The sequence below is a fragment of the Garra rufa genome, chromosome 9, assembly GCF_049309525.1.
Source record: "Garra rufa chromosome 9, GarRuf1.0, whole genome shotgun sequence".
In the NCBI taxonomy this organism is placed as follows: domain Eukaryota; kingdom Metazoa; phylum Chordata; class Actinopteri; order Cypriniformes; family Cyprinidae; genus Garra; species Garra rufa.
This window is the reverse complement of record NC_133369.1, coordinates 3,229,669-3,251,014: the sequence shown is the minus strand read 5'-3', so window position 1 is coordinate 3,251,014 and position 21,346 is coordinate 3,229,669. Positions and strand designations below refer to the sequence as shown.

The 21,346-nt window shown below is 32.1% G+C and overlaps 1 protein-coding gene across 1 annotated transcript in view; it reads left to right on the top strand.

Annotated features, from left to right (window-relative positions):
• Positions 1-4,144, top strand: part of LOC141342476 (mannosyl-oligosaccharide 1,2-alpha-mannosidase IA) — a 308,562-nt gene extending 304,418 nt beyond the window's left edge. Inside the window, exon 12 of the mRNA XM_073846931.1 lies at positions 1,526-4,144. Within this exon, the coding sequence (XP_073703032.1) occupies positions 1,526-1,676 (151 nt within the window). The 3' untranslated portion in view covers positions 1,677-4,144. The remainder of the gene's footprint in view (positions 1-1,525) is intronic.
• The last annotated feature ends 17,202 nt before the right edge of the window (positions 4,145-21,346 follow it).

Sequence of the window (21,346 nt, the reverse complement as noted above, 5' to 3'; positions counted from 1 at the left end):
GTTTACATACACTTGACTCTTAATACTGTTTTGTTACCTGAATGATCCAAAACTGTGTTTTCCTTTTTGTTTAGTGATAGTTGTTCATGAGTCCCTTGTTTGTCCTGAACAGTTAAACTGATTGCTGATTTTCAGAACAATCCTTCAGGTTCCAGAAATTCTTTGGTTTTTCAGCATTTTTGTGTATTTGAACCCTTTCCAACAATGACTGTGTGATTTTGAGATCCATCTTTTCACACTGAGGACAACTGAGGGACTCATATGCAACTATTACATAAGATTCAAACACTCACTGATGCTCCAGAAGGGAAAACCATGCATTCAGAGTTGGGGGTGAAAACTTTTAGAATTTGAAGATCAGAATCAATTTTACTTATTTTGTGTTCTGGGAAACATGTAAGTATCTTCTGTAGCCTCTGAAGGGCAGTACTAAATGAAAAAAATAATACAATTTAGGTAAAATAAGAAAAATGTACACATCTCCATTCTGTTCAAAAGTTTTCATCCCCGGCTCTTAATGCACGTTTTTCCTTATGGAGCATTTTTGAAAAAAAATTGAAAAAAAATTGAAAAAAAAAGAAAAAATATTTATTAAGCTTTTGGAATTTCAGAGTAAATTTAACTTATTTTGTCTTCAGGGGAACCTATAAGTATCTTCTGTAGCCTCTGAAAGGGCAGTAATAAAAAATATATATATTTAGAGAAAATAAGAAAAATGTACACATCTTCATTCTGTTCAAAAGTTTTCACCCCCTGCTCTTGGATTGTGTTTCCTTCTGTAGCATCAGTGAGCATTTGAACCTTCTGTAATAGTTGCATATGAGTCCCTCAGTTGTCCTCAGTGTGAAAAAACAAATACTTGTCTTGATTTAAGAATTTTTTGATATTTTGGCTGGAAACAAGACAAACAATCTAAGCAATTTGTTGAAAGCATATGTATGATTTTGCGATCCATCCTTTCACACTGAGGACAACTGAGGGACTCATATGCAACTATTACAGAAGGTTCAAACCCTCACTGATGCTCCAGAAGGAAAAACGTGCATTAAGAGCCGGGGATGAAAACTTTTGAACAGAATGGAGATGTGTACATTTTTCTTATTTTACCTAAATTGTATTATTTTTTTCATTTAGTACTGCCCTTCAGAGGCTACAGAAGATACTTACATGTTTCCCAGAACACAAAATAGGTAAAAAATGCATGGTTTTCCCTTCTGGAGCATCAGTGAGTGTTTGAACCTTCTGTAATAGTTGCATATGAGTCCCTCAGTTGTCCTCAGTGTGAAAAGATGCATCTCAAAATCACACAGTCATTGTCGGAAAGGGTTAAAATACACAAACATGCTGGAAAACCAAAGACTTTGTACGAACTGAAGGATTTTTCTGAAGAACAGCAGGCAGTTTAACTGTTCTGGACAAACAATGAACAACTATCACTGAAGAAAAACACAAACAAAAGCAGACTGGCATTGCCTATCTTGCCACTGTTATGAGTTTGGTTAACCCTGTTCATATGCAATCATAGATACCTGTACCTGCTGTTCTCGGACGATGACCTGCTGCCGCTGGAGGACTGGGTGTTTAACACAGAGGCTCATCCGCTGCCCGTCATACGCAAGACATGTCTGCAGGAGCACGGCACCACACAAAACGCCGGGCAAACCAGCCTGGAATAGTATTTACATCACACACACAAACGCGGATTCAACCTCACGGGTCCTGACATGGATTCTCAGTTCCTTTCCTGCAAAGGATCTCTCTCTCCTATATATATATATATATATATATATATATATAAATATACGCTGTGATTGTATATCTCTGAGCCGAGACTTCCCGCTCTCCTCGGCGGGCGGAAGCTGGCGCAATTTTTCCGTGGACAATCAGTGAAACGTGACTTTGATGAGAAGAGCACCTTTTTTCTTTGCTTCTTTCCTCTGTGAGGAAAAAACCGAATAACTTGCAGCCCCGAATCTGCGGGAGGAGTGCCGTATGACGGCGGGCCATGCTGAGCGAAAGAGAAAACCACTTTTCTTCACGTCTCACCTGTAATTTATCTTTTCTTTCATCCTTTCATTGTGTATTCCTTTCCCGTCTCTTCTGCCAAAGCGTTCGCGGTCTTTATTATTTCGTTTCCTCTCCCCGCCTGTGATATTTTTTGTTCTATCTAGTTTCGAGTTCAATTTTGTGCTATGATTTTTTTTCTTTCTTTATTATTTCGAGGACTGAGGTATTTACAAAACCTGGCAAAAGGATCCGTGGTGAAACGTGTTGTACAGAATCCTTTCGTTCGGGCAGGAAGTTGAACGATGTCATTGACAGGGCAGGATTGTTTTGTGTGATTTTAAACTTAAACTCGTATTTTTTACGCTTCAACTGCATTGTGAGCCTCGGTGTTGTGCACGACATGCCATGTTTCAAAGACCAGCATCACGAGAGTGGAAAACACACTTGCACTGACACTGAATGGCCACTAGGGCTGGGCGATCATATATTGAAGATGCATTCGATTTTTGCAATGATTTTGCTGAAGATTGTGAATCATGCAATTATTTGAATGCACCCTTTTTATGTTTGATTCATGCATCCATGCATCACTTTACATTCTCAGTTTAAACGAATCAATTTAAAAACCCTGAAACAGATGCATTTGCATCATTTCTTAAAAATCCATTTTTATGCGCTTTTCAATTTGTCCAAAGTGTTTTTTTAACATTTAAAAATGCTGGAGATTATTAAATTACACAATTATTAGAAAGCGCTTTTTATTTTTCCATTTAGCTTCCTGAAGATTGACATTAAACTAGTTTAACAATTTTTCTTTGTTGTTAACAATAGCATTTCTGTGAATTAATTCAAATGTTCTATTTCAATAAATTGTTAAAGATGTATTTGCTTTATGGCTCAAAAATCCTAATGGTTGTGAGTGTCCGTTATTTTAATGCGCTTTTTAATTTATCCACTAAATTTAATCAAAATTTGATTCAAAAACCCCAGAACAAAAAAGCATTTTTTTCATAATTTAAAAATGCTGGAGATTATGAATTACACGATTATAAGAAATCACTTTTTATATCGCATTTTAATAAATGTGACCCTGGACCACAAAACCAGTCTTAAGTCGCTGGGGTATGTTTGTAGCAATAGCCAAAAATACATTGCATGGGTCAAAATTATTGATTTTTCTTTTATGTCAAAAATCATTAGGAAATTAAGCAAAGATCATGTTCCATGAAGATTTTTTGTAAAATTCCTACTGTAAATGTATCAAAATGTAATTTTTGATTAGTAATATGCATTGTTAAGATCCTAATTTGGACAACTTTAAAGGTGATTTTCTCAGTATTTTGATTTTTTTGCACCCTTAGATTCCAGATTTTCAAATAGATGTATCTCGGCCAAATATTGTCCTATCCTAACAAACCATACATCAATAGAAAGCTTATTTACTGAGCTTTCATATTATATATACATCTCAGTTTTGTAAAATTTAACCTTATGACTGGTTTTGTGGTCCAGGGTCACAAATCTTCTTCATTGTCATAAAATAGCATTTAAATCTGATTCATTTTCTGTGAATCAATTTCAATTGATCGATTCGAAAACCCTAAAACAAAGATGCATTTGCATTATTGCTAAAAAAAAATCCTTATGATTGTCAGTCACGATTATTGACTGCGCTTTTTAATTTGTCTATTACGTTTCATAAAAGCTTGCATCTTCAGACTAGTTTCATGATTCTTCTTTAGTATCAAAAACATTTAAATTTGATTTACTATGAATCTCATGTCCGTATTAATGAATCGATTCAAATCTCTAAAACAAAGATGCATTTGCCTGATTATTTAAAAATGCTGTACATTATGAATCTAACAGTGGTTTTCAATGTGTCCCAATAAGATTCCTAAAGATTGCATTATCAGACTAGTTTCTTGATTCTTCTTTAGTTTAAAAAATAGCATTTATGCTCGATTCATTTCCATGAATCACTTCAGACTCTTAGTTTCAATGAATCAATTCAAAAACCTTGAAACAAAGATGCATTTGCATTATTGGTCAAAAATCCTAATCATTGTGAATCGCAGTTATTTTAATGTGCTTTTTAAATTGTCTGTTAAGTTTCATTAAAAAGTTGATTCAAAAACTCTGAAACAAGCATTTTTTTTCATCATTTAAAAATGCTGGGGATTATGTATGACACAAATAGAAAGCAAATTTTTATTTGTTTATTTAGTTTCCTAAGGATTGTCATTAAACTAGTTTAATAAAGCCAAAATCAGCAGAGAAAATGTGAAATCACCTGCTTTTTTTTTTTTAGCTCTATCGCCCAGCCCTTTCGGCCAAAGTCGTCTCAAAGCATCGATGGTGAATGTGAACATTTATTTCCTGGGTTTTTCGCCGTCAGACACAGTTAATGGTGGAACGAGTCTGTACAGGATGAATGTGAGTGATTCATGTCATTAATTGCTCCTATTTTCTCTCTCTTTCTCTTTTCTAATTTTTATGGACGTTTCTGAAGGACTCGCTCTTTTCGTTTTCCTCAGGTGTTTCTGTACGAGTTTTGATTACAGTTATTTGCACTATTCATTACGGTAGTGCCGATCATTGTTAATTTGAACGTCTTCTGTCTCTCATTGTTGAATATTTTCAAATACTGGTAAAAGATCTGTGCTATTTCTACATTTAAAACGAGTGCACAAATGCTCTGAGTGTCTTTTTTTCTGTGCTCTGCATTTCCACAAGCTCACATTAGCTTTTAAAACATGTTATTAATCTTCAACCTGCGGTAAGTGCCACTTACATTCTCAAAATACTGCACATGATTCATAGGTTTTGCTATGAATAGTCTGTACTTTGGTGTCCAGGTAGTTTTATAAAGCATTAGGGCCACAAATCTCAGATAAATATCATATCTATTGGTTCTTACCTAATTACAATCTATTATATGTATTAAATTTGTTTATTTTTACATTTTACAACTTCATTGTTAATTTTAGTAATTTAGTTTTTCCCATTTTTATTTTATTTATTAGCCTTTTTTTAATCTGTGACTTTTATTTTGATATTCATCTAGTTTTTTTTTTTTTTTTACATTTTTTATTAAGCTTTAGTTATTTTAGTACATCAAGTTCAACTAAATTAAAATCATACTAAATGGAAACAATATGGAAAAAAAATTTTTTATGTTTTTTTCCCTTATTATAAGCCATTTGTTTTAATATCTATAGTTTTTATCCATTTTTATTTACATTGTAGTAATTTTAGTACATCAAGATAAACTAAATAAAAAGGTTGCCTTGGCACCTGGCTGAAAAAAAAAAAACAAGTTTTATATATATTATATTATATTATATTATATTATATTATATTATATTATATTATATTATATTATATTATTATTATGTCTATAGTTTTTATTTTATTATTTTATATTAGTTTTAGTTATTGTATCAAGTTAAACTAAATTAAAATCATATTAAAAGACAACAATATGGAAAAATTTTAATATTGTGTATCTTTTTTATATTTTTAATGTTTTATGTATATATATGTACATTACATTTTTTTTATATTATTTTGTCTTTAGTTTTTATCGATTTTTATTTTAGTTTCGGTTATATTAGTACATCAAGTTAAAATAAATGAAAATCAGAAATGTTACATATATATATATATATATATATATATATATATATGTGTGTGTGTGTGTGTGTGTGTGTGTGTGTGTGTGTTTGTATATATATATATATATATATATATAATTTTCTATGGTTTTTGCAAGGTTTTTCCCATCATTACTTTTTTTAAGCCATTTTTTTATTGTTTTTAATATCTATAGTTTTTGCCATTTTATTTTTTATTAGCTTTTTTATTTTAGTAGTTTTTTTATTATTATTTTATATAGTTTTTTTATCAATTTTCATTTTCAGTGTAGTACATCAAGTTAAAATAAATGAGAATCAGAAATGTTACATTGGCAACTATATATATATATATATATATATATATATATATATATATATATATATATATATATATAATTTTTTATGTTTTTTGCTCATTTTTTTCCCTTTTATAAGCCATTTATATTGTGTTTATTTATTATTATGTTTTTAATATCTAAAGTTTTTTTTCTTTTTTAAAATGTAGTTATTTTAGTACATATACAGTATATATACACAGTATGTTTTGATTTTAATTAATATTTGCTATTTTATTAGCATTTTTTGTTTGGACTGTAGTTTTTTATTATTATTATTATTATTATTATTATTATGTCTATAGTTTTTATAAAAAAAATTATTAGCAATTTTAATTATTGTTGTTTCTTTTAAATTATATCTACAGATTTTATTGGTTTTTATTTAGTTATTCTCTACTACATTAAGTTAAACTAAATGAAAATTAATTTTATTTAATACATTATTTTATTTTAGTGAACTTTTTACTTTAAGCTACTTAATAGTTTTTATGGTTTTAGTTTTAGTTGACTATAATAATCCTGGTTGACTGGGTCACTGCTCATTTGAAAAAAATGAATTTTGTCAACTTTATTAGATCCATATATTACATCACATCAATAATAGTCACTGTTACTCTTCACCAGCTCTTAATGAAAATGAATGACTTTGGGTTGATTCATCATCAAAAATTATTTTCTGCCTCCGAACTGAATTGCAAAAATAATGACTGTTTTCAAACTGGTTTTCCTAAATATCATTGGTCAGACAAGCAGATAGTCCCGCCCCAAACTCACATCATTGGTTGAATCAATGTTACAGGTAGTGATACTTAAACAAACAGATGAATGTTACACTGTTGCAAAATGTTCCAGTGTTCCAATGTCACAGTGTTACACTTTTCCTAAAGTTAATTTTGTTACAGTTAGACTGCCTGCATATTAATCTGGGCATATTTTAACATCCAAAAATTGCACACTGCAGCTTTAAGAATGAGTTTTTATGAGACTATCTGGATCTCCAGCTAAACGTCAGTTCAAGCTCAGACTGAAGCGTCATCAGCGTTACTCTCCAGATCGACCGAACCTCTCAGGCCCAAAACAGCTACACAAGGTCAATTCTGTTAGTCTTTGCATTTCACATTATATTGCATTTAGAGTTTTTCCTCTGAGGGCTCTGCAATGGAGCAAACCATAAACTGCTCTATACATGTTTTTTCTCTTTCAGGTCGACTGCTGTCAAGGGAATCTTCATGCAGTTCAATCTGAGATGTTCAGTGAACCAATACTGAGTACTGAAGTTTTTACAGCAGTAACTTGAGCGTATTTACAACTGCATACATGCAAGTTTCTGTCATTATGAAATGAACCTGCAATGGTAACCAATTTACTTCTGGATTTGCATGTACATTTTTTTGTTTATTATATATTTTTGTTATACAATTATATAATATCATTATACAATTTTATTTTTTGTATCATTTTTAAGTAACATGAATTTAGGAAGTAAAATGCTTCATTTTAAACTTAATAGACATAAAAAACAGCCTTATATTAGTCAATATATATTATATTTTGATGCAGGTTATCCTTTGATTTTTTTTTTTATATTTTATTTATTTTATTTCATTATTAATATTATTTATGTATTATAATTGCTATTGTATTATTTAATATATTAATTTGATGCATTTTATGGGTAAAACAGGCTAATGAGTGTTATTTTATTATATTTATTATTAATTTTATTTTGTTAATAATATTATATTATTATTATATTTAATATATATTGTATTTTTATGCATTTTTGAGTGAAACCTACCTTTTAAACTTATTATTAATATTATGTAATTATAAATTATTGTTATACAATTTTTTTTCTTTTACAATTACCATGAATTTAACAAGTAAAAGGGTTGATTTTAAACTTCATAGACATAAAAACAGCATTATATATATATATATATATATATATATATATATATATTGATGCATTCCTGAATGAAGTAGTTATTCCTTGATTTTTTTTATTATTATACATGTATTATAATTGCTATTGTATTATTTAATATATTAATTTTATGCATTTTTGAGTAAAACAGGTTGAGTTTTTTCACTTTATTTTATTATTAAAAATATTTAATTATTATATTTAATATATGTTGTATTTTTATGCATTTTATTTTCTTTATTTTGTTAATATTATACAGTTGTTATAAATTTTGTATTATTTATGTTACTTTAACCTCTTTAGTCTTATTACTGTAATTACATATTGTTACATAATTTTTATTATTTTACAATTAACATGAATTTAACAAGTAAAAGGGTTGATTTTAAACTTTATTTACAAAAATGGAATTATATTATTTAATATATATTATATTTCAATGCATTTCTGAGTGAAACAGGTTATCCCTTGATATTTGTTTTATTTTATCAGATTAATTTATTATTCATAATTTATATATGTATTATAATTGCTATTATATTATTTAATATATAAATTTTATGCATTTTTAGTAAAACAGGTTAATGAGTTTTTTATTATAATTATAGTTGAGTTTTTTAAATTATAATTATAGTTTTTTAATTATATTTATTTATTTATTTTATTATTAATATTATATTATTTTTGTTTAATATATATTGTATTTTTATGCATTTTTGAGTGAAACGTTGTTTTTAATCTTAATATTTTTCATTGTTATTATCAATATTATATATTTATTTATTTATTCAGTAAATTTTTTATTCCATGAAATAGTGTGCATTGATGAATCATTTACAATAAGACAAGTAACTTCAAAGACATCATTTTAAGCTGTTTAAGTTTTTTATGAAAACTACAGTAATAAAATTCCGTATTATCAGCTCGTGGAGTCATGCAGGTTGAGTTAATGAATGCTGTGTGATATCAGAGGTGTGCGACCGCGTAAACATTCCTGATATCTGCTCACAGGAGGTTGATTACACTGTAATTGATGGGGTCCGTCAGCAGGATAAGTGCATTTCCAGTAATTAGCCCAGCAAAATTAATGGCGGGGTTTTGTTATGCTACCTTTCACAAAGTTCTGTAAATTTATTGCCACGTACAGTCATTAGATTAACTTCAGCGCTGGGCTGATATTAGTTATGTTAATTGTACTTTTGTGACTATTAAGTCTCAGGGTTGATCAATGTTTCTCTCATTTCTTCATCACAATTACGGGAAAGAGTCTGGATCGATTATATTTGCTAATTAAACTAAATTATTTGTCCTAAACCCAAAAATGGCATTGTGTCATTTCATGCAACTCTTTCTGTGAACCTGATTCATAACGCTTCATCATTAAGGAATAATACAGCATGGGTAAGACACTACCAGCAGGCCCAATGCATGAAATATTATGCGTAAAATATGCACAAATAAAGTGTTTTCATACTTTAGCTGCAGAAGGAGAGATAAATTCTTTAATTTGTTGTGCTGCATGCTAAATGTGTTTCCTTTGACTCTTCTGTAGATATCAGTCTGTGGCACAAATGTTCAATTTTCCCACTTTGAAGTTTGTGTGAATTTCTCATGGTAATAATAACAACATGGACAGACCCAAGAAAAAATATTAGCAATAAAAGTCAGTTTCACAGCTGTTTTGGGATGCTTATTAGATATGACGCATAAATCAGTCTGTAAAAAATGACATTTTTCGTTTTTAGTGACCTGCTCCTTTGAAGGAATAGTTGAGAGGTAGCATTCCATCACTTTGCTCACCAATGGATGTGAATGGGTGCCGTCAGAATGAGAGTCTAAACAGCTGATAAAAACATCACAATAATCCACAAGTAATCCACACCACTTCAGTCCATCAATTAACATCTTAAAAAGCTAAAAGCTGTTTGTAAGAAACAAATCCATCATTAAAGAATCCATCATATGAATGGGTGCCATCAGAATGAGAGTCCAAACAGCTGATAAAAATATCACAATAATCTACAAGTAATTCACACCACTTCAGTCCATCAGTTAACATTTAAAAAAGCCAAAAGCTGTTTGTAAGAAACAAATCCATCATTAAAGAACCCATTGTGTGAATGGGTGCCATCAGAATGACAGTCCATCAGACAGAACGCATTGCCTTTTTTGAATTGTTTTCTGTTGGAAAACAATTCAAAAAGTGCGGTGCGCCTCGTGTTTTCAGAATGAAAGGAGGCGTTTGGTGTGATCGGGGCCTTAAAAGGCCAAAAGCTGTTTATAAGAAACAAATCCATCATTAAAGAACGCATCATGTGAATGGGTGCCGTCAGAATGAATCCACAAAAAATTCACCACTCCAGTCCATCAGTTAACATCTTAAAAAGCCAAAAGCTGTGTTTGTAAGAAACAAATCCATCATTAAAGACATTTTTATCTTCAAACCGTTGCCCATAATCCATAATAATGCTTCTTTTAGTGAAAAAAGTTCAATTTCTCTCACATCAAAATATACCCATTTACAGTGCCTTGCGGAAGTATTCATACCCCTTCATTTTTTCACATTTTGTTATGTTGCTGCCTTACGTTAAACTACTTTAAATTATTTTTTCCCCACATCAATTTACACTCCCTACTCCATAATGGCACAGCAAAAAAAAAAAAAAAAAAAATATATATATATATATATATATATAGGTTTTTAACATTTGTGCAAATTTATTAAAAATAAAAAACTGAAAAGATCCCGTTGCATAAGTATTCATACCCTTTTCAGGGACACTCGAAATTTAGCTCAAGAGCATTCATATTGCTTCTAGATGTTACTACACTTGGAGTGGAGTTAAACTGTGGCAAATTCATTTGAATGAGTCTGATTTAGAAAGGCACACACCTCTCAGAAAAGGTCTAACAGCTGAAAATGCATATCAGAGCAAAAACCAAGATAACTGCCTGTAGAGCTCAGTGACAGACTTGCGTTAAGGCGATGATCTAGAGAAGAGTTCAGAAAAAAATCTGCTACATTGAAGGTTGACAGAAGCATTCTCCATAATGGAAGACGATTGGAACAACTAGGACTCTAGGAAATGTCTGCCAGCCCCCATCCAAGCTGACAGAGCTTGAGAGGTGAAAAGGTGAGGCAAAGAATGGCAGATAATTGCCAAATGCAGATGTGCAAAGCTTGTCCCATCAGACCCAAAAAGACTTGAGGCTGTAAAGGTGCTTCAACTATTGTACTGAGTGAAGGGTATGAATACTTATGCAATGTACTTATTCCACTGTTTTATCTTTAATATATTCGTAAAGTTTGCAAATCTGGTTTTTGCTTATTATGGTATATGGAGTGTAAATTGATGTGGGGAAAAACTAATTTAAAGCAGTTTAACATAATGCTGCAACAAAACAAAATGTGAAAAAAAAATGAAGGGGGTATGAATACTTTTGCAAGGCACTGTATTTGTTTGAAGCTGTTTCAAACTGTTTTAGCTTGTTAACAGTGCCAATTGCCAATCTGTGTCAGTTTCTCTCCTGATTCAGACCAGACCATTTTTTCACTAGAGGAAGCATTATTGCAGACTTTTAATTTAGTTGAAAATATTTTAATGATAGATTTGTTTCAGCTTTTTTGTTTTCTCAAGATCTTAACTGATGGACTAGAGTGGTGTGGATTACTTGTGGATTATTATGATTTTTTTATCAGCTGTTTGAACTCTCATTCTGACGGCACCCATTCACATTCATTGGGGTTGTGATGTGATTCATTGGTGAGAAAGTGATGCAATGCTGCAATTCTGCAAATCGGATGAAGAAATAAACCCATCTGGATGTACTGCGAGTGATGACATTTTCTACAAATGTTCATTTTAGGTGAAATATTCCTGTCATTATGTAAGTATAATGTGTTTTATGATCTGATTCTATAATGTATATTAGAGGGCAGACGTAATGCATTCTACTGCGTTAAGAATAAGCATATCTTTGAAATGCATTATATAATATAATTTCGAATTGCATTATGCAATGCATGATAAAACGCTTGAAGTGAAGCTGGTGTGCACTTGTTCACACACTCTCACACACACACCTCGTTCGGTTCCTGTTGTCAGCAGCAATGACCAGGGAAAGCGGCATATGTGCTGAATAATGCAGGACTGTTCCCATCTCTTCCTGCGTTTGTCCCTGAGCCGTCATGCTCCGTGCTTTTTTATTTCGCTCTTTCTTCTCACATTGTGTCTGTTCAGTTTCATGGATTGTTGAGCATCGCTTCTCAATTTTCTCTCAGGGCTGCTAGTTGGGAAAAATGGGTCGCGAAAAAGAGTTTTTCTCATTTTTAGTACAGCTCTCGCACTTGGTGTCAGGGAATCGTTCACCTAAAATAAACATCTGCCATTATTTACTCAGCCTCATGCATCGCACAAATCATAAGAACTACCTTTATGATGCTTTTATGCTCTGGTATATTATGTTTTCATTATATTTGCAGCTAGACAGAAACGGTTAGTGTAAATTGAAGATACTTTAAAATGTCTTTTATGTGCACAGAGAGAAAAAAAATAACAACACCCATACAGGTTTGGAGCAACATTAGGGTGAATAAATAATGATTGATTTGACATTTTTGGAATGAATTATTCCTTTAAACTCCTTTGATCAAGGCGCTTGTGAGCATTTAATGCCAGGAAGCATGTTTTAATCATGATTGTGTTTGTTTGTGCTCTCATGTTTCTCCAGAGATCGTTCCTCACTCTGATTATTCTCTGTGATATATTTTCACAGACGTACTGAGATCATAACGCATTTCAGAAATTCTCTTTTTAAAGCATTTTGTAAATAAAATCATCTTTGAGTTTTCATCCGTTTTTTTAAATCTAAACTCAAGACATACAAAAAAGATTGGCACACACATGTTTGAGTACCAAAATATGAGCAACACCGTTAAATAAGATTTTCTTTTATGTTTTGGAAGAAAATGCTCACTGAAGCTGCATTTATTTGATTAAAAATACGGTAAAAACTGTAAAATTGTGAAATAGTTTTGCAATTTAAAATAGCTTTGTTTTGTTTGAATATATTTTAAAATGTAATTTATTTCTGTGATCAAAGTTGAATTTTCAGCATCATTACTTCAGTCTCCAGTGTCACATGATCTTTCAGAAATCATTCTAATATACTCATTTTCTGCTCAAGAAACATTTATAATTATTATCACACTGTAAAAAAAATGCTTTTCTCACTTAGATTTTGTCTTGTTTCCAGCCAAAATGTCTAAACATTCTTAAATCAAGGAGGATTTTCTAGATGAGTAAAATTATTTTCTTGTTTTCAGAAAAACAAGTCAAAATTAAGTGAGCTTTTGCTTAAAAACAAGCTAAATAATGTGCCAGTAGGGTAAGCAAAAAAATCTTATTTCAAGCAGAAAACAAGATTATTTTTCTTACCCCATTTGGCAGATTATTTAGCTTGTTGCAAGCAAAAACGCAGCTAAATTTGATTTGTTTTTCTGAAAACAAGAAAATAATTTTTACTTGTCTGGACAATACTTCTTGATTTAAGAATTTTTAGATATTTTGGCTGGAAACGAGATAAAAAGTAATCTAAGTAAGAAAAGCATTTTTTGCAGTGCAATGTTGAAAACAGCTGTGCTGCCTAATATTTTTGTAGAAACAGTGATGCATTTTATTTTTCAGGATTAATAGAAATTTCAAAAGAACAGCATTTATTTGAAATAAATCTTTTGTCGCTTGTGATCAGTTTAATGCATCCCTGCTGACATAAAGTATTAATTTCTTTAAAAATAATATGGGTTTCATACTCAAGACTTCACATGAGGTCTTTAAACGTTCCTCTCCATCTTCATTCAGTGTTTGTGTTGGATTATTTTCAGTCTGATGGTGGATAGGTTTGGGATTTCCTCATGTTTCATCCACCTTCACCTTCAGTCTCTGCTGCTTTGATGAATAATGACCTGCTGAAACTCACTACATGAGATCGTTTACTTCAGGCCTTCAAAACCATTTCATCAGGTATCTCACGTACTGTCAATTTGGTTTTTGGCTGGGAAACGGGGTTCAGTTTCACCTTGAAACCAATCAAAAATAATCACTAGAATTCTTAACACAACTGGTTGTATTACTTGTTTGTCAGTTTTCTGTCAGTTTGTGCTCTATGATTCTTTCTAAATTGACATTTTGCAAAGACTCGCGCCCCCTTACTTACTGCTGATATGTCCGACAAATGAAAAATAATTTTTCCATAGGATTTTGGATTATCGCAAAAAATAAGCTCTGCGTTCAACCATAGTTTGTGAAACTTACTCGTTTTGTCCATCAAGGTAATCCTCACAAAATAATATAGCTTGTACACTGTAAAAAGTTGTCACCAGTTTCAAATTAAAAAGTTCAACAGCTGCCCTTAACAAGTAATTTCAACTCATAAAGTTAAATCAACTTAAAAGTACAAGTCATTTTAACTAATTGTATTGTCGTGAGTTGAAATAATTTAAAGTTTTAACTTAAAATTTTAAGGCAGCTGCTGAACTTAAGTTTTTACGTTGAAATTAGTGAATTCTTTTTACAGTGTATGAATTTTGAAGCCTAAATACAAACGGCAAAACATAAAAGCTAAACTTAGGCTATAAACAAACTACATCAGTCGTTCGCTTTCGACGTCACCACCACAACGTTTCCGACAAACTTTTTCTAACTTATTTTTTGGAAACATGTTCAGTATAAGGGATTTACTCTGTGGATGAATTTTATTCCATGTTACATGAATCTTTTCATATAAAACTAGAATAAATTCAAAACTAGAGCCAATTAAAGAAATTAAACAATAATAATAAACAGTAAGGAGTGAACAAATTAAATAATCCTAACTAAAACACATATGAAAGCACCTATTTCTGTACATATCAAAATAAGGTCCATTAAAAGTCAATAAACCCTTGATTAATATGGATATTTTAATTAAAAACGAGTCTTCACATAGTATTCAATAAAAATATAGTGCATGAAATTATTAAATAACAGCAGAGTGAGAAAGTTTTTGATTATGGTAAGATTACATTTATTTTTGTGAATAAAGTACCAAGTTTCAGCTATCATTTTGTTCAAGTGGTTACACAAAATGTTATTTTATCCTTGCTTCTAGAAAATCCTCAGTCTTTCTGCTTTCTTACAGCTTCATGTGGCTGTAAACATTTCATTTTAATGTGGCTTCAAGCACTATGCATCAGTATAAAAGCAAAGCATAATATAAGCAAAGTTTCAAGCCAGTAAATGTGGTGTTTACATTGAATAATGCTAATATGAATTTACCTCATGGTTTGAACCCAAAGTCTCCCCTGGTTACAGGATACGAAACTATTGGTTGCATTCGAAGCAAAAAAAAAAAGAAAATTGTATATTGTACTAGAAATTATACTACATATAGAAAATACTATAAATTGATCAACTGTTCTGCGTGATGACTTTTAATGTCTTCGACAGCGGCTGTAGTCCCATTTAGAAACTTGTTAGCAACCTTTTAAAAAATCACGAGTGTGGTGTAACTGGTGTGTTTTATGTTGTACAATAAAATGTTACGCTTTTTCAAACTTATTTTAAAAAACGTTCAGTTTAAAGGATTTACTCTGTGGATGAATTTTATTCCATGTTACATAAATCTTTTCATATAACACTTTCCTTGACAATTCTTAAGAATCAGTGAATGTTTATGGCTAATATATCATTCATATTGATTAATTGGGTGTTTCACAGCATCTGTGGGCATTCGTATGTTTGAAAACGTCAGTTTTTGTGTGGATTGGTTTGCGATCTGCACTGGAGGACCGTCTTAAAGGGGTCATATGATGTTGCTAAAAAGAGCATTATTTTGTGTATTTGTTGTAATGCAATGCATTTATGCAGTTTAAGGTAAAAAAAAACAAAAAAACATATTTTCCAAATACTGCACATTATTGTTACTCCTCTGTACTCCGCTTTTCTGAAACACTATGATTTTTTACAAAACTCACCGTTGATGGAAACCGAGGTTTTCTCTGATTGGCCAGCTATTCGGTGCTTTTTGATTGGCTGAATACCTCAAGTGTGTGACGGAAATGTTACACCCCTAACAATGTTGCGATGCCGTTTCTCAGCGGGACAAGAAAGAAACATTAGTTGTTACAAACCATTAGTTGTTACAAAGTTGTTACAAACCTGTTTTGTGCTTTGTCATTATGGTGTGTGAGATGTAGATTGATGTGGAAAAAAGTAATTTAAAGCAGTTTAACATAATGCTGCAACAAAACAAAATGTGAAAAAAATGAAGGGGTATGAATACTTTTGCAAGGCACTGTACATATGAGTGGTTTTATACTAATCTACTCACCCTGTGACGTGTTCAAGTGGAGGCGTGTTTGAACGAGCCATTTTAGGGAGGTGTGGCTGAGTCTTACCTTTTAAAATGAGTATCTCTTTGGTTTTGAGACTTTAAGCTTTGCAACTTTACAGATCCTATCTACAGTATGCACAAACTGCTTGTAATACTCCAAAGACAAAGGAAAACAAGAAACAGCATCATATGACCACTTTAAGTGTGATTAAAACCTCCCGCGTTCCAATGTCTCCCTTTGGAAATGAACTTGACATTCGTGGCTATCTGCGTCAAATGGCCTTAAGAGGGAATATTGACCCCAACAACACGCTGCTCCTTTGAATGCCAACCATTTCTTTTCATTTCATCACTTGCTTGTAACTGATGCAAGCTGACGTACCCGTGTCGCACAGCACTGCGGGCTGTCAGGAGAAATCTACTCCGCCGTCGAGTGGCACGAATATCGACAGAAAGCTCACATGCAAATGAAGCTCTGAAGGTCTGCAATTTTACCACGTCTGACTGCAGGGTCATTTACCAGTGCTTTATTTCGCTCAGGACTCATCACATCTGCATGCGAACAAGATGCACGAACAGATGTCAGGAGACGATGGGAAGCGTTTATGTAAGAATGGTTTTACAAGCAATTTAATACATTTATTCTACTGTGGTTCACTGAGGCCCGAGTGTGTCTTTCTGTGCCACTAAGTGGAGTTATGATGATAATATTTACAAAACATGCATACAAAAGGCAATTCAGAAACAATCCTAATGGTTAAAATTCTTCATTAGGGTCTACTTGAAATAAAAAAAAATTAAAATTAAGAACTAGAGACATGTTTAAAAAACATGACTAAAACTTTAATATAAAAATAAAATTTAAATGCATAAAAATAAAATCTAATGAAAAGCATCAATAAAATATAGCTGCAAGCAGTGATTACCGTGGTTCAAGTGCTTTAAGGCATTTAAGCCCATATGAAAAAATATGTTATTTAGCAATCCTGTAACAACCAAATGAATGATTTAAAAAAAGCATTTTTGGCAAATCCAGGTAATTTACAATAGAACTGTTATGTTTTTTAATGTTTATGACCGTTATAGCACCAGCTGTGGTCCGATCCCCTTAGAACAAGCAAGCCCTATAAATTAATAACTATTTTAAAAATGCACAGTTTACAAACACTTCATATCTAATGGTATTTTATTATTTTGAATGCATTTAATATATTATACTTTTGTAAAAGCTGTTTCTTGCATGTTTTGTTATGAGTTTTTGTTGCATTTAGAGTTTTGACCAGCAAGCGTCATTAGTCATTAGCGTGTGGTGTTTTGAGTTCAGTGAATAATTTTGTGATGCAATTGGTTAAATTGATCTGAAGCTTTGAAAAGGTGTGTTTCTGTTTCCCCCATCACTACTTCGTTCTGGTTTGTTCGTCATACAAAATAATAGATTGGGCATTATGATTGGTCAGTTCACCTGTCAATCAAACTCCTGGGCTGAATTTTCGTTTTATAATGAATATTTGACACATCAGTTAAAATGTAATAAAAATATAGCTGCAAGCAGCGATTACCATGATTCAAGGACTTTAAGGCATTTAAGCACGTATGAAAAATGACATTATTTAGCAAGCCTTTAACCACCAAATTAATGATTTTAAAAAAGGAATTTACAATACAAATATTATGTTTTTTTTTTTACATTTTTAACACCAGCTGTGGCCTAATCCCCTTAAAACTTTGCATGCTTGTTTAGAATCACCTGTTGCATGCTCACCAGGTTTGTGAAGTTTTGAGCTCTCCTTTAGACTTTATAGGATTTTGTGTACATTTAGACAGGCCCCTTTTCTAAACAACCACATTATAGCTTCCCAAAGGTTAAATTTCAACATTTTTTAAAAATAATTATTTGCCTAGAGAGCCCAGAGAACAGTTCTGCAGGGGCTTTTTTTCAAGAATGAACGAAAAACCTAAGACTAGTTTGCAAAAGTAGTTTTTTTTACATCTTCTCAATCATTTAACAAACTATTCGATTAACAGCAGTGGTTCTCGAGGCAAAGTTGTCCAGAATGAGGAGTTCTGTTTTATGATACAAAATGCACAGTCGTTTACCCCCGAAAATGCGATATCGCCCCCAGTGGCTGATTTTCTCTCAGACTTTTAGGGCCATGAGTCAAACAGGCCCACCAAGTTTCATTCCAACTGGATCTGGCCTCCGTTAACCTTGTCTAACAGGTACTCAAAATTTGTCGGTCAATGGCGACCATGTTTTTTGAGATACACAAATGTCCTTACAGACACTTGTGGCACTTCGGAACCAAAATATTTTTGTTGATAGGACAAATGTTTGAGCAGTTATAGTTATAGACATTTTTATTTGTTTACCACCAAGTGGCCAAGCTCTGCAATTTAGTTTTTTTCCTGTGACCTCCGATTGAGCTCTTGCATACGTGCTCTGAGTTTGGCAAAGATATCTCATTCGGTTCAGGAGTTATAGGCTTTTTACTAAAAGTGTCCCTGCACCTTTCAAACTTTTTCGCATCAAACTTCTTTTGATAATTATTGATATTTACTCTCCAGAGAATCTTTCTGCACTGGTTTGGTTCCAATTGGGCAAAAAACCTAGGACTAGTTTCCAAAAGTATGAACTTTTTAGTACCTGAAAATTTTGACAAGGGTCAATCATTTAACAAACAATTTGATTGATTTAAAAAAAAAAAAAAAAAACATTTTTGGCAAATGCAGGTAATTTACAATAGAAATCTTATGTTTTTTAATGTTTATGACTGTTAAAGCACCAGGTGTGGCCCCTTTTCTAAACAAAGCGTTGTAGCTTTCCGAAGGGTAAATTAAAAAAAAAAAAAAAAAAAAAAAATATATATATATATATATATATATATATATATATTGATACTTATTGGACTAGAGAGTTCAGAGAATTGTACTGCAGTGTTTTTACTCTTCAGAGAATCTTTCTCCACTGGTTTGGTTCCAGTTGGGCAAAAAAACCTAGGACTAGTTCCCAAAAGTATGTACTTTTCAATACCTGATTTTGTAAAGCAGTAAAGGAATCCATATGATATAAGACATTTGAGTCTGCGACTGACAGTTTATGACAATTTATGACAATTTATGAGTTATGAGTGATTTCATACTTTTGATCGCTGTAGCGCCCTCGTCAGGCCGATTGGGGCGAGCCTTGGTCAGGTTGTTGGTGGTGTGAGTACTACCATCCCTCCAAATTTCAAGTCTCTATGACTTACGGTTTGGTCTGCACGATCAGTTTAAGTGAGGATTGCTGATCCATGACCATTCTAAGGTAACAATTACAATAGGGTTTCAGTACTACACACTTGAATCGCAAAAAAATGATTTTTGTCATAAAATATGTGTTAAATGAAAAATGTAGGCGAAAGTCTTATACATTAGATGCATTTTATTCTGTAAAACTCTTTTTTTGAGCTCAGTTTGATCTTAAACAGCCCTAAATGAAGTGGTACTGTAACGAACAGCCTCACACCTGACGTGGCTTTGTGCCACAGGTTCAGGACTGTCATGAGAGAAAAGAGCGATCTGGAGAAACCTGGCAGTGCTGAAAGGAAAGCACGGCCGTTCTCATATCCTCAGCCCTCTGCTGGGTTTCAGTCGAGCGCTCAAGAGCTCCGCCAAATGCTTTGCTCTTAATGGTTTTCTGCACTTGACTGATCTAGGAGCTCTGTGAGCTTCAGAGAACCAGCCTTCAGTCTAAACTCACTGTACTGCTGATGGCTGTTTTATAGTATTTTATAGCTTCAGTTTAAATTGTATTTAAATTATTATATTAAAAAAAGTACATTTAAATCAAAATTAAACTAAAACAAAAAAAATTATTAAACCTTGATGCATTTTATTTTTAAATATTTAATAAGCATTTAAACTGCAGGTGAATAGGGTTAAAAATGTTTTTAATCGATTACAATGGTAATTGCAAAAAAAATTGTATTACAAGTCAAGTTTTATCATATGTAAATGTTAGGTTTAAATATGCAACTGAGGCACTATTAAATGAAATATGTGCTAATTTGCATACATTTCTAGTACAAAAATGGATGAAGACTGAATGAACACTGGATGACGTTAGTTTCAAAATTCTTGTTTAATTTTTTTTTTTTTTTTTTTTTTTTTACATATTAGAGTCAAATGTTACAGAGGGGATTTTGGGTATCTCATTTTGTCGCTCCATAATTCAGAAAGCTGCTAGGCTTGGTTGGATAGAAATTAAAAAAATAAAAATAACTACATTTAAATAGCATTTCAGTTAGTTGCCTTTCTCAAGCCAACTTAATTATTAAGCCTGAGTGCATTTTTAAATATAACCAAACAAACGTGATTTTTCTCCAAACCTATTTAATAAAATAAAAGGTCAGATCAGTCTGAAATGTTGTCGTTCATCATGCATCATTCATAGTTAATTACTTTAGGTCACTGAGTGACACAATAGCGTTCAACAACCAAAAAAGCATATTTTTAGTTATTAGGATATCAGTTAATACTGAAGCTTTCTGAGCTGACTTTTCTAACCTCAAATCATCTTTTCTCACAAATGACATAAATCAGATTGCAGTCGGGCATTAAGAGCTCTAAAACACAGAGGCTAATTTCTCAGTCTGTTCAGACCAGTCGCTCGTCTCTCTCGTGCTGTAATTGTGGCCTATATGTTCACATACTATTCATTGGATTAGAAAGCACGGCTCACGCTGTGAAGCGAGATGTAATCACATTGTTACAGTCTGCGTCAGTGCACCCAGCATAAAGACAGCTATTTACATGCAAATTACTGCTGCAGATTTGTCATTAGTGTCATTACCTGTGCCCTACTTGACATCGCAGCCCATTACGGCCAGAGCTGTGGTGCGGCTATGCAAATTTGATTTGCTTTTTTAATAAGAGTAAGTGCCTTAAGATCAGAACCTCTGGCCTTAGTAAGTCACATGACCTCAGATATACAATTATGAGTGACATCTCAGAACTAAAAAATGCTGATTTATTACGCTACAATAAATCATCCTCCAACATGACTTTTAGTCTGGCAATACAAT